This window comes from Dysidea avara, chromosome 7 (genome assembly GCF_963678975.1).
Source record: "Dysidea avara chromosome 7, odDysAvar1.4, whole genome shotgun sequence".
Classification (NCBI taxonomy): Eukaryota; Metazoa; Porifera; class Demospongiae; order Dictyoceratida; family Dysideidae; genus Dysidea; species Dysidea avara.
In genome coordinates this window covers 208,730-223,153 of record NC_089278.1, presented here as the reverse complement: position 1 = coordinate 223,153, position 14,424 = coordinate 208,730, and the positions used below count along the sequence as shown (strand labels likewise).

The following is a 14,424-nucleotide window of genomic DNA, read 5'->3' as shown; positions in this document are numbered from 1 at the left end:
CTGGCCTACATTTCATATGTAGCCCGGACAGCTCCTTTGATCTGAGGTGTGAAAGTGTTACATAAATCATTAAAGTATTCCAAGTCTGTACTATGTGATCTATATATGCACATTATGATGATTTGTTTGTTATCAGGTAGATAAACAGATTCTATACAGATTTCCAGGGTAGTGTGGTTTTTGCAATAACCATGATTCTAAATTTGATTTCACACCAATTAAAACACCTCCATATGTATCAGCACGGTCTTTCCAAAATACAGTATTTGAAGAAGGTAAAATCTCACTGTTCAATATTGTTTCATTTAACCAGGTTTCGCATTCTAAGATAATGTCAGGGTTGTGATGATTTATAGATTCTAAAAGATTCCTTTTTGCTTAGCACACTTTGTATATTAATTAGCATTAAATTTAATGTTTGGTGGTGACCAGAACCAAAAGATCTAGTTGCAGCCTTATTTAACATAAGAGGAACATCAGGAACAATTTGAGGTTGATGCAGGAGTAGCATTATTTGAGACAGGCTCTTTATTTATTACGCGAGAGTATCTGACATCAATATTACCATTTCTAATCACCAAATTTCTTTCTCCTTTAGCTCTTCTGGAATGCAACTCATGAACCAATGCCTTGTGTTTGACGCGCTCAGATTGAGTCATATCATGTGAAATGAAGACCCTCTTGTATTGATCATTAAATCTGAGGTGGGGAGCATGAGAGAGAATAGCATGTTTGTCATTTTCTGAGTGCAGTGATAAGCAGTGGCCTATGCTTTCCTTCAAGTCTCCTATATACCAAGACGAAGGACTTTATCCACTTCTACATTGAGGTCAAAAACTGAAGAACAAAGAGAAGTGAATGATTCTTTATCAGCTGATAAGTCAGCACCTTCAGGATAGTTATACATTAGTAAATTATTCTTGCAACGATTTCTGTCAAGAGATTTCATCTATGACATTCAATGCAGCTGAAGTAGACTGGGTAGCAGGTGCGGAGCTTTGAGCAATAGAAGAAGCTGTAGACTTTATCTCTTGTTGGAGATTTTCATTTATAGAACATAAAGCATAGACAAATTCGATAGTTCTTTTTTAATGACATTGTGCTCTGACTAGAGTGGTTCAGTTGTGTTGGTTTCACAGCTAGGTGGGAAAAGGGCTTTGTGGATAGAACCAAACATGAGCTGCTTTGAATGCGTCTAACACTTATTAAACTTGCAATAATGCATAACATTGTCAACAGTAGATGTTAATTGAGTAAGTAGCTTCTATTCATCTTTATTTAAACCTTCACAAGATGCGTGCAGCCACGAGTAACACAAATCACACTGTACAGCCTCACTTTTCTTTGTACATTTGTGACCCAGTCTGACAAAACCGGGCTTATCGCCTATTTAAAAGTATGGAGAAATGCCGGTTTTAAGTATTTAGTGTGTTGTGGTTGAAGCTATGTGTACCAAATTTTCACACGTTTTACACCAATACCCTTACCTTCCAGAGCATCCACAGTGCAAGTAGCCAACAACTAAGTTTCCTGCCATTTTAGAACCGAGGTTGACTGTATCAGGCGAGCTGCAAATTGGGTGGGAGGCGGGAAAGATGGTGTTCAAATATTGAAAAGGAAGGCCAAGGGATGAATTAGGCCAAGTTTTGAGCCATTGAGGTCTCAAAACTGGCTAAAATGAAAGGAAATTCACAGCAGAGGTACTTATCAACACCACAGAGCTGTACAGCCACATACAGTCACTCCCAGGCTGACCAGAGCTCCATTAAGGCTCCACACCACACGTACGGATCGCCACTGGGCTTGGGAAAAACAGCTAACAAAACCAGACCACTCAAGTCTAGCTGATTTTAAATGTGGAATTAGATAGTTTATTCATGTAGCTGTGTGTCCTGGGTGAAAAATGGAATCTGCTGACATGGGCGATAAGACCGGTTTACTCAGACTGGGTCACATTTCTTATTGCAGTGGCGGCAAATATCAACGTTCTTACTTAAATCGTTTTGTCTCTTTTGCTTAGAGGGATTCTTTTCCAGCGATGCCATCGCTTCTATTTTCCAAATGTTTGCAATTGAGGGTGACTCAGCTGCGAATATACGCAAACGAGAAAAACCTTACTAGTTGAAAGAGGACAAACCTTTACTGGTACTGTTCGTTATCCACGCACTTTTCACCACGGTACCACAGCTCGAAGATGATGAGAGAGAAGTAAGTCATACAACTTTGGTGTCTTTTTTTTTTTTTGATTGTTGTACAATAGCAAAATAGGGTGGTATAGTGTCCAAATCATGCACTTTTTCATAAAAGCATGAAACTTTCCACATAAAAAATAGTACTCCTAATGACATGTATTTTTCGATATAGTGCCATCACAGATTTGACCTTTGGTGACTTTTATGGCCATTTTTGCACAGAATTTGACCATTTCTGTCTTGATCTCTCTAAGGCATTAATTGACATGTTAAAACATGGTACCAGAGTAAAGGTCTATTGAATGAAACAACTTGGTTTTTATTAAAGCTAATAGGTAATTCCATTTTGAAGTTACGATCGCTTTTATTAGCTGCAAAATTCAGTGAGTTTACCTACCCTTGGGATGTAAATTGCCCATGGGTAGGTAAATTACTCTAAACTCATGTGTAATATTGGAATGAAATCACCTATTAACTTCAAATAAAGACTAAGCTGTTTTGTAATGCTTCAGGGAGATAATGAACACATTTTACTGAAGGATTCATCTCCATTATCATTAATAGGCACTTTCAAGTTGGTAAGTCTCACTTCCGAAGGATGGAGCCTCTGAAGGAGGTGGAACAAGGGAAAATGGGTATTAGGGTGGCAACAAAAAGTTACACAGTAATCGAAGACATAGTAGGGAAATGATTCAAATAATTTTAAAAACTATTTTCATTGTGTAACTGTGACAGAGTATATGCTCTGAAAAGCGTTATTAATCTGATACACTTGTCAGTTGCCTCTTCCACACCAGCCTCTTGATGACATCCAATCTTAGTATCCAAATAAATTTACTGTTCACTTGTACAATTGTCATATTTATTTGAAACTTTTGCACTGCATTCGAATGAAGTCAGTTGTGTTCAGTTCAGTATTTTGAATAGTCAACTTGATGGAAAATCTGCCAAAATACCTGGTTACCACTTGTACTTTCCAATGTAGATAAAACAATTATTGTAGTAATGTGTTGATAGAGAATAATCATATGGCTTCATAATTTAGATTTAGGGATGAAGAAAACTATGACTAACTGGCTGAACAAAAGAATTGCCCTACTTTCTAAGTGACTTAGTATGGGTACAAGTATGGGTACAAGTATGGGTACAAGTGTGTGTGTGTGTGTGTGTGCGTGCGTGCGTGCGTGCGTGCGTGCGTGCGTGTGTGTGTGTGAGCTGAGGTATGAAACTATCGTATTGAGGATCACAAAACCGTAACTACATGTAAAATTAATATTAACTCACAGTAATGATGGCTTGTGCTTATTAGAGGCGGGCACTTTTTACTTTCTTGGTCACATCACTCATTACTGTGAGTCTTGATATGGACCAGACCTTTGGGTGGGGCAAATGTGCACCATTCCTGAATGATGAAGTTGTGATCATATTTGTACAGGTTAAACTCAGTGATACTGCTACTAGTGAATATGTCATTAGAACTCAACCAACTGAAGCTAGTTTATCAACACTGGAGTCTATAGCCTACACCCTGAGATGGCTGGAGGCTAGTCCACAGTTATTTGACATATTGGTACAACCAATGAGGCTATTGTGCCACTATCAGTTAGAACATGGAGCTGTAGTTCATCACAGCAAGGAGTACAAGTCAGTCAGTCATAATAATAATCCTGTTGATGTCTTAAGAATGTGTTGTTTTCAGAAATGAAACTACCTTGGGTGAGCAAGATAAAACTAAAGATGTCATACCCCCTAAATCCTAATTAACACCCGCTAAACCCATTGTATTTTATATGTAATTTATTAATCTTTTCAGATGTTTCTGTATAGTCAGGATATGTACACATTTTGACTAGCTTATAAACTTTCTATACAACTGACTAAAATACTGAGACCTCCACATGCCGATTAATAGTAACAAGATGCCATAAGCAATAATTGAAATTAAGAACTTATTTTGTATAATCCAATTATGTTTGTACCTGTATTAAGACAAGAAGTGCACAAATATGTTATAACTATTGCTAGCATACCTTCTCTGTTTAGTTTGGCTGCTGCTGCTGGTCTCAAAGACTAAGATGTGTTTGACTCTTACATGTTCGTTGTTTGTCACAATAAAATATTTATCTGGAACACTCCCCCCAACACTGGAACCAGTTTTGTTAGTTGCATGGTCTCTGCCGGGGACAGAGCAGCGAACGTCTGGGTGATTTATTACTTCACATACAGCCACAACACTATTAAAAACATTACAAGTATTGAAATGTCAAGTTCACACTAACAATGTTGGATAAGGTCTTTAGTCATGAGATGTTAACTGAATGCAGCACAACTGTACTTTGTGGCATACACAGCATGAGACAATAATAGTGTTGTTGTATGCTAACCTGATTGGGACAGAAAAGCTGCTATTTCGCCAGATGTTGCCAGATGGACTAAATGTCATGGCAACTATTAAATCACTTGACAAATATGTTCCTTCCCCAAACAAAGATGTCTAATAAAATATACAAGTACTTTATTATACTAACCAATAAAATATTCACCTGGCCAGCACATTAATTGTTACCATATAGTAATTGAGTTACCTAGGTACTAGACATACACGGTGGTCTTATTAATGAGGTCACTTTAGCTATGTTTGGGACCTACTTGACATGGTCACTATAATGAGGTGGTCTTATTAATGAGGTCACTTTAGCTATGTTTGGGACCTACTTGACATGGTCACTATAATGAGGTGGTCTTATTAATGAGGTCACTTTAGCTATGTTTGGGACCTACTTGACATGGTCACTATAATGAGGTGGTCTTATTAATGAGGTCACTTTAGCTATGTTTGGGACCTACTTGACATGATCACTATAATGAGGTGGTCTTATTAATGAGGTCACTTTAGCTATGTTTGGGACCTACTTGACATGGTCACTATAATGAGGTGGTCTTATTAAAGAGGTCACTTTAGCTATGTTTGGGACCTACTTGACATGGTCACTATAATGAGGTGGTCTTATTAATGAGGTCACTTTAGCTATGTTTGGGACCTACTTGACATGGTCACTATAATGAGGTGGTCTTATTAAAGAGGTCACTTTAGCTATGTTTGGGACCTACTTGACATGGTCACTATAATGAGGTGGTCTTATTAATGAGGTCACTTTAGCTATGTTTGGGACCTACTTGACATGATCACTATAATGAGGTGGTCTTATTAATGAGGTCACTTTAGCTATGTTTGGGACCTACTTGACATGGTCACTATAATGAGGTGGTCTTATTAATGAGGTCACTTTAGCTATGTTTGGGACCTACTTGACATGGCCACTATAATGAGGTGGTCTTATTAAAGAGGTCACTTTAGCTATGTTTGGGACCTACTTGACATGGCCACTATAATGAGGTGGTCTTATTAATGAGGTCACTTTAGCTATGTTTGGGACCTACTTGACATGATCACTATAATGAGGTGGTCTTATTAATGAGGTCACTTTAGCTATGTTTGGGACCTACTTGACATGGTCACTATAATGAGGTGGTCTTATTAAAGAGGTCACTTTAGCTATGTTTGGGACCTACTTGACATGGCCACTATAATGAGGTGGTCTTATTAATGAGGTCACTTTAGCTATGTTTGGGACCTACTTGACATGATCACTATAATGAGGTGGTCTTATTAAAGAGGTCACTTTAGCTATGTTTGGGACCTACTTGACATGGCCACTATAATGAGGTGGTCTTATTAATGAGGTCACTTTAGCTATGTTTGGGACCTACTTGACATGATCACTATAATGAGGTGGTCTTATTAATGAGGTCATGAAGTACACCTTGGCTATATTTGGGACCTACTTGACATGGTCACTATAATGAGGTGGTCTTATTAATGAGGTCACTTTAGCTATGTTTGGGACCTACTTGACATGGCCACTATAATGAGGTGGTCTTATTAATGAGGTCACTTTAGCTATGTTTGGGACCTACTTGACATGATCACTATAATGAGGTGGTCTTATTAATGAGGTCACTTTAGCTATGTTTGGGACCTACTTGACATGGCCACTATAATGAGGTGGTCTTATTAATGAGGTCACTTTAGCTATGTTTGGGACCTACTTGACATGATCACTATAATGAGGTGGTCTTATTAATGAGGTCACTTTAGCTATGTTTGGGACCTACTTGACATGATCACTATAATGAGGTGGTCTTATTAAAGAGGTCACTTTAGCTATGTTTGGGACCTACTTGACATGATCACTATAATGAGGTGGTCTTATTAAAGAGGTCACTTTAGCTATGTTTGGGACCTACTTGACATGGTCACTATAATGAGGTGGTCTTATTAATGAGGTCATGAAGTACATCTTAGCTATGTTTGGGACCTACTTGACATGATCACTATAATGAGGTGGTCTTATTAATGAGGTCATGAAGTACACCTTGGCTATATTTGGGACCTACTTGACATGGTCACTATAATGAGGTGGTCTTATTAATGAGGTCATGAAGTACACCTTAGCTATATTTGGGACCTACTTGACATGGTCACTATAATGAGGTGGTCTTATTAATGAGGTCACTTTAGCTATGTTTGGGACCTACTTGACATGGTCACTATAATGAGGTGGTCTTATTAATGAGGTCACTTTAGCTATGTTTGGGACCTACTTGACATGGTCACTATAATGAGGTGGTCTTATTAATGAGGTCACTTTAGCTATGTTTGGGACCTACTTGACATGGCCACTATAATGAGGTGGTCTTATTAATGAGGTCACTTTAGCTATGTTTGGGACCTACTTGACATGATCACTATAATGAGGTGGTCTTATTAATGAGGTCATGAAGTACACCTTAGCTATATTTGGGACCTACTTGACATGGTCACTATAATGAGGTGGTCTTATTAATGAGGTCACGAAGTACACCTTAGCTATATTTGGGACCTACTTGACATGGCCACTATAATGAGGTGGTCTTATTAAAGAGGTCACTTTAGCTATGTTTGGGACCTACTTGACATGGTCACTATAATGAGGTGGTCTTATTAATGAGGTCATGAAGTACATCTTAGCTATGTTTGGGACCTACTTGACATGGTCACTATAATGAGGTGGTCTTATTAATGAGGTCATGAAGTACACCTTGGCTATATTTGGGACCTACTTGACATGGTCACTATAATGAGGTGGTCTTATTAATGAGGTCATGAAGTACACCTTAGCTATATTTGGGACCTACTTGACATGGCCACTATAATGAGGTGGTCTTATTAAAGAGGTCACTTTAGCTATGTTTGGGACCTACTTGACATGGTCACTATAATGAGGTGGTCTTATTAATGAGGTCATGAAGTACATCTTAGCTATATTTGGGACCTACTTGACATGGTCACTATAATGAGGTGGTCTTATTAATGAGGTCACGAAGTACACCTTAGCTATATTTGGGACCTACTTGACATGGCCACTATAATGAGGTGGTCTTATTAAAGAGGTCACTTTAGCTATGTTTGGGACCTACTTGACATGGTCACTATAATGAGGTGGTCTTATTAATGAGGTCATGAAGTACACCTTGGCTATATTTGGGACCTACTTGACATGGTCACTATAATGAGGTGGTCTTATTAATGAGGTCATGAAGTACACCTTAGCTATATTTGGGATCTACTTGACATGGCCACTATAATGAGGTGGTCTTATTAAAGAGGTCACTTTAGCTATGTTTGGGACCTACTTGACATGGTCACTATAATGAGGTGGTCTTATTAATGAGGTCATGAAGTACATCTTAGCTATGTTTGGGACCTACTTGACATGGTCACTATAATGAGGTGGTCTTATTAATGAGGTCATGAAGTACACCTTAGCTATGTTTGGGACCTACTTGACATGGTCACTATAATGAGGTGGTCTTATTAATGAGGTCATGAAGTACATCTTAGCTATGTTTGGGACCTACTTGACATGGTCACTATAATGAGGTGGTCTTATTAATGAGGTCATGAAGTACATCTTAGCTATGTTTGGGACCTACTTGACATGGTCACTATAATGAGGTGGTCTTATTAATGAGGTCATGAAGTACACCTTAGCTATGTTTGGGACCTACTTGACATGGTCACTATAATGAGGTGGTCTTATTAATGAGGTCATGAAGTATGCCTTAGCTAAGTTTGGGACCTACTTGACATGGTCACTATAATGAGGTGGTCTTATTAATGAGGTCATGAAGTACATCTTAGCTATTTTGGGGACCTACTTGACATGGTCACTATAATGAGGTGGTCTTATTAATGAGGTCATGAAGTACACCTTAGCTATGTTTGGACCTACTTGACATGGTCACTATAATGAGGTGGTCTTATTAATGAGGTCATGAAGTACACCTTAGCTATGTTTGGGACCTACTTGACATGGTCACTATAATGAGGTGGTCTTATTAATGAGGTCATGAAGTACACCTTAGTTATGTTTGGGACCTACTTGACATGGTCACTATAATGAGGTGGTCTTATTAATGAGGTCATGAAGTACACCTTAGCTATGTTTGGGACCTACTTGACATGGTCACTTAAATGAGGCAGGCTGAGAAGTGGCTGCAGATTTTTACTGCTAGAGAAATCATTCAACAACAAAGACACATAGTTTATTGGTACTGCTCTCACTTTATTCATATGTCCCAATAACCCGTTGTGTAAAATGGAGTGAAAGTTTTCAACTCTGCTACCGTGGTAAGCGTGTATCTTGCCATGTAGCAACTCCAACTGGCCAAACTTGTGATTAGCATCTGCTGAGTAGACAACTTCAAAAATGTGTTGTGGTTTAACTGAATAACTGGCTGCTCCAGTTAAAGACATGATATCACTAAACTACAAAGTGGGATAGTTTTTGAGTTGATAAAATGATTTACTGACTGACTTTTGAAGGAGGATGATATACCAGGGACCAACGGCTATCCTTCAATATCCACTCTAATAGTTTCCTGCAGATAGCACTGAGTGGCTTTCTTCCCTGTGTAATGTCTGTTATAGTTGGGATGGATGAGACATCTGTTACCTGCAGCAGAACATATTGTTATATAACACAGAGCTTATGGCTAGATGCAGGAAATAACCAAAAACACATGTGTGGCCATGATGGCCACCCAATTGAAATTTGTGTGGCCATCCACATAGATTGCACTGCACCATGATCAGCATGCAGGAGCTGGGGTTATGGCTCTCTGGTAATTTTTTTTTGAAAATCAAGCCACAATATTGAATTTCACCTTTTATCTGGGTATATTGTTATGAACTTTACAAATAGAATTACTGCCTCAGGGAGTTAAAGACAAAAATAATCAATTTTCTGTACAAAAATGGCCATAAAGGTCACCAAAGGTCAACTCAGCAATGGCACTATATCTGAAATTACATGTCATGAGGAGTACTACTTATGTGGAAGGTTTCATGGTTTTATGAAACAGTGCACAATATTGCCAATTTTGGGGGCTACGCTGCTATACTATGATACAAGTCAGGAAACAATACATTAAGTAATAATAACATGTTATACAGGTAAAAATGCACACTAGGTAGCTTCATGAAGAAAATAGATGATCCCATTCTTCTAGCAATAAGATGTGTGCATACAGTGGTATGGGTGGTTGAACTGTCATATTACAGGGGCATAGATAGTATTGGGAACGACCTGGATATATTTCTTTAGTTGAATACAGGCAGCAAGATTTAGGTCTCATTTGTTAACAAGATTATTCAAACAAATCACTAAGAATGATCACTCATAGAACCAAGAAAGAGTTTAGTAGTAAATAGGGGTGTCACGATATAGAAATTTTCATGTCACATGTCACGACATAAGCCACTTTGTTCAGTTGGTTGTATGTGTATTATATCTATCTACAGGTAAAACGTCATCACTTATCAACCAACGGCAAGCCACTGCATCCAACTATAACATTATTACAGTTGCTATATTGTTTGTAACATCATGTAACAAATTAACAATTTTAAAGAGTACAAGTCTGAAGTTTTGAAGTATAAACTGTTTTAAAAACCATTAAAACTTTGTCACCTGTCACTGGCTGTCAGGTAATTAGTTAAGCTTTGTTTTCAAAAGGAAAATTAGTTGGTCAGCATGTTCAGGGGTTAGACGACTCCTGCTGCTTGAAATGATATTCCCTGATGAGCTGAATAACCTTTCTGAAGGTACACTGGTTGCTACAAAGCAATATACAGCTTTGAATAGCTGACACAACAGGGGATACACTGACTGTCTTAATTTTCACCATGTTAGAGGATCTGAATCAAGGTCCTTCACAGGCTGTTCAGCCCTGTAGAGCTCTAATTCCTTTGATGCTTTGCAAGTAGAAGATCCAGAGCTGTTCTGCCCTTCAAACAAGTCTCCTATCAATTTAGAAATTGATCCCTTCTTTTTCTTGCTCACTGGTGGATCTAAATCATTATCATCCACAACTTCATCAGTTCTCATTTCTTGATTTGTACCATCAGATTCCAAAGAAATCAACTCCTCTTCTACCATGTCTACAATTTCTCGCTTGCTATAGGAGTCAAGAAATGGTAGTTCCTTATATCTTGGATCTAGGAAAGTAGCCATATTGATTATCCTCTCCACAGCTGGCTTGTGATACCTATCATCCAGGTCTTTCTTAATCTCCTGCTTTACCGCCTTAGAAGTAGCAGAGTCTCCTTGAGTTATCTTCAGTGTTTTAGTAAGTAACTTATAGAGCAGAGGCTTAACAGTGCTTAATGTGGGATATCTAACAGCTCCCATAACAGTGGTAGTTTGCTGGAATGGCTTCAGTAGCTCTACTAGCATTTCAACAACTTCCCAATCACCGCTTTCCAACATCAAATGCCTGTCCTTCCCTTCCACCAACACTGCTGAAATAGCCGTTTGTTGTCAACCAGTCTCTGTAACATAGAAAGTGTGCTACCCCAGCGTGTTACACAATCTTGAACAAGCTGTTGTGACAACTTTAACAACTCTTGCTTTTCTCGTAACTTGTAGGTCTCTTTTGTTGATCTCTTGAAATGGCTGACAATTGCCTTGCAACGTGCAATAATTCTCTGCACTCTTGCTACCTTCAGACCTTTGTTGACTGCCAATTGTAAAGTGTGAGCTATGCATGGAAAGTGGTCGCGCTGCGAGTGCGTGTTTATATGGCTTCTCAAAGTGCAACACTTGCCATAGATAGCGCAACACTTATTGTAGAGTAAACAATAAACCACTGGCACTAAACAGTCACATGGATAACGGAAAACCAATATATAATCCATTTATGTACAAACTATTGCTGCTGTATAAATATCGGTAACAATATCAGTCCTCCTACTGTTCTGTACCGACATTGGTAAAAAGCTCATATCGGTGGCCGATATTTTAGCCGATCCGATTATTGGTATACCTCTAGCAAATACAGCACTTGGTTTCACCTAGTGCTGTTTTAGCCTCTCAACATGCCTCCTTGTGCTGTATTTTCTGTACACACAAGCAGCAGTGCTTTAACTATAACATAATGATAACTATATTGTATTTGCCCAAATATCCGCATAACTGTACTGTATTGCTCATACAGTACAAGCAATACAGTTATGTGGACAATTGGCCATACAGTATATTGTACAAATACAGTACTTGTCAGCACTTTGATCAGCCTGAATATGAAATAACTGTGTGCCCTCTCTAGCTGATTGCTCTTCAAACTAAAGCACTGTGTGAGTGATATAGCATGAGGTTGATAAATATATCCTGACTGCTATATTCTGCTCAAGACCACACTTGAGTGATTTTCCATAGTGCATGAGGCCATGAGCATATGCGTGCTTTTACTGGTTTAATGTATGAATCTGGAGTTGCAATCGAGAAGTAAGCGATTAACAAAACCTGAAATGCCATGATGACAGTGAGAGAACTAGTATCTATTGTACTCAACTACAACCAACAATTTTTAGCGATCAATGTTGAGTTAACACATTTATTTGAGATCTTGGCACAGTTCACTGGGACAGCGGAAGGATGAAGAGAATGACTGAAGAAGGCTAGCTATTTGAGCAATATACAGTGTGCACAGGTATCCAATCATTGTTCATGAGTGTGGTTAACAAATGCAGCTGATGAAAGTGTCAATATCAAGCGGCCACCGAATCTAACCAAGAATTTGCTGGACTTGCAGTGGCGGACACTGGACAGTTTAGTGAACAATAATATTATTTACGAATAATTACAAAGATTTGTGCATAGCCATTAACTTCTGTGGTAAAATTTTTGACAGCTACGTTAATGGGTTTAATTGTGGTCATACCAGTGTTTCTATGAGCTGATGCTATTATGGCACATTATTATGGAAAATAAAACAAAATTCGCACCGAGATTCGCATTTCGATGCATGGCATCGTAGTCAGGCCAATGAAACTTGATTACCAGTTTCTCGCTCAAATTTTTGAAAAAAGGATGCAGGCGGACGGTTCTTATTCATTATTTTTCAAAAGCACAACACACATCCCAAACATGAAGATTTCTGTCAAAAACATTGAGATCTACATTGATTACTCTTGCATTAAATAGCTAAAGTACGTTATTAGAATATTCAGCTATTTCTGTAACTCATAAGCAAGTGATATTTTCATTAGAGTATAGCTGATTGCTCTATTAAAATAAAAGTGACTGCTCTATTAGAGTATTTCGATCTGAAATACCAATAATGAAATTCCATGCGGGTGAATCAAAAGCATGCGGGCAATGACGCAAAACTGCTAATCTAGTTTCATTGGCAAGGTTATGGAAAACAAGGAAGTAATAAATGAAATTTCCAGCAGCGTGACGTTTACATAACAAGTTATCAATTTCTGTCAAAAGACGAGGATAGCACAAAAGGCTGAGCCTGCATAATGTGATTGATTGATTGATTTATTATTTAAACTTGCAGTACTCGGCAAGGCTGTTCTTCCATACTGGATTACACATAATACACAACACATAGTACACAACACATAATACACAACACATAATACACAATACATAGTACACAACACATAATACACAATACATAGTACACAACACATAGTACACAACACATAATACACAATACATAGTACACAACACATAGTACACAATACATAGTACACAGCAAACAAAACTACATTCAACAAACATAAATAAATAACTATTATTATTAAATTACAAAAGAACAATTCAAGACAAGTCATGTAGGTACTTGAGCAGACCATCATGAAAATTAGCAATGTCATCAAATAAGTTAGGTGACAGTGAATTCCACCACAATGTAGCCTGATGTCGAAAGAAGCGCTGACTGAAGTTCTTTGTAAATCGAAAAATGCCTGCAAACCAAGGTGAACATGTAGTTCTGTAGGAATGTTTATGACCAAAGTCTATTGGTGGCTGAAGTAAGATACCTTCACCAAGATAGTGTTGACCAAACATGGTGAGAATAGTTGCTTTACAAACTCAGACATGGGAAGCCATCCAAGGGTTGCTCTATACTGTGACACATGGTCATACTTCTGCAAACCACAAGTCATACGCACAGCTCTATTTTGCATGCGTTGCAACAGAGACATAGAGTCCTTGCTAATAGCAGGTCCCCACACAGGTAAGGCATAAGTGTATCGTGAAAAGACTAAGGATCCTATCAACGTCTTTACTATGGTGAAGGTAAATACTGAGAGTTGACTAACATCAGATAATATGACATGCTCCCACAAATCTTTGAAATATGTGAGGACCAAGTTAGCCTACTGTCAAAAGTTACTCCTAAGTATTTCTGTTTATCAACGACAGTTAGAGAAGTGTCATCATGTAGAATTGGCTCCCCACAAAAACAAACAAACATAAGCTTACCAATAATTCAATATCTTTGTGTTCACCTTTAAGATACTGCGGGGGGAATGGCCTGACTAACGTATCGTGTTTGTAGTTCGTGGCTGCTGCCCACAAAAAACTCACAAGAAGGTCAGTTGACAACGGATCTTTGTCCAACAACGATACAACCTCACTATTGTCCATTTAAAAGCGCACTTTGTAACATGATAATAATTGATCTGGAGGCGCTAGCTAAGTATCACCTGCACAAGTTTTTGAAGGTTGGAAAATAATAGCACTCCCGCTTTAGATGATACGTGACGTTTGTTGAGCTACAACTGTTCTGAATGTCAACACGAAATGTAAAGAAAAGGCCACTCTTTAAAAAG

At 38.2% G+C, this 14,424-nt stretch overlaps 3 protein-coding genes across 7 annotated transcripts in view; 2 read left to right on the top strand and 1 right to left on the bottom strand.

Annotated features, from left to right (window-relative positions):
- Positions 1 to 4,480, top strand: part of LOC136261844 (tRNA-uridine aminocarboxypropyltransferase 2-like) — a 13,697-nt gene extending 9,217 nt beyond the window's left edge. Inside the window, exons 6-8 of one of the 3 annotated variants that reach the window (XM_066055923.1) lie at positions 3,628 to 3,836; positions 3,892 to 3,908; positions 4,236 to 4,480. In XM_066055923.1, the coding sequence (XP_065911995.1) occupies positions 3,628 to 3,836; positions 3,892 to 3,908; positions 4,236 to 4,399 (390 nt within the window). In that variant the 3' untranslated portion in view covers positions 4,400 to 4,480. Of the gene's footprint in view, positions 1 to 3,627; positions 3,841 to 3,891 lie in introns of all 3 variants that reach the window. The other 2 variants (XM_066055925.1, XM_066055924.1) reach the window with 2 other exon arrangements.
- LOC136261845 (protein mono-ADP-ribosyltransferase PARP16-like) lies at positions 4,283 to 14,277 on the bottom strand. Its single transcript, XM_066055926.1, has 5 exons — positions 14,075 to 14,277; positions 9,113 to 9,250; positions 8,860 to 9,063; positions 4,577 to 4,686; positions 4,283 to 4,521 (listed from the first exon to the last, which is right to left on the bottom strand). Exons 1-5 carry the CDS (start codon positions 14,237 to 14,239, stop codon positions 4,503 to 4,505), a joined length of 636 nt encoding a protein of 211 aa, XP_065911998.1. The 5' UTR covers positions 14,240 to 14,277; the 3' UTR covers positions 4,283 to 4,502.
- The window catches only part of LOC136261842 (helicase POLQ-like), an 85,488-nt gene continuing 85,337 nt past the window's right edge, over positions 14,274 to 14,424 (top strand). For all 3 annotated transcript variants that reach the window (XR_010704033.1, XM_066055921.1, XM_066055920.1), the window contains exon 1: positions 14,274 to 14,424. Coding sequence is in view for 2 of the 3 variants with exons in the window: in XM_066055921.1 (XP_065911993.1) it covers positions 14,383 to 14,424 (42 nt within the window). In the remaining variant the exon portion in view is untranslated.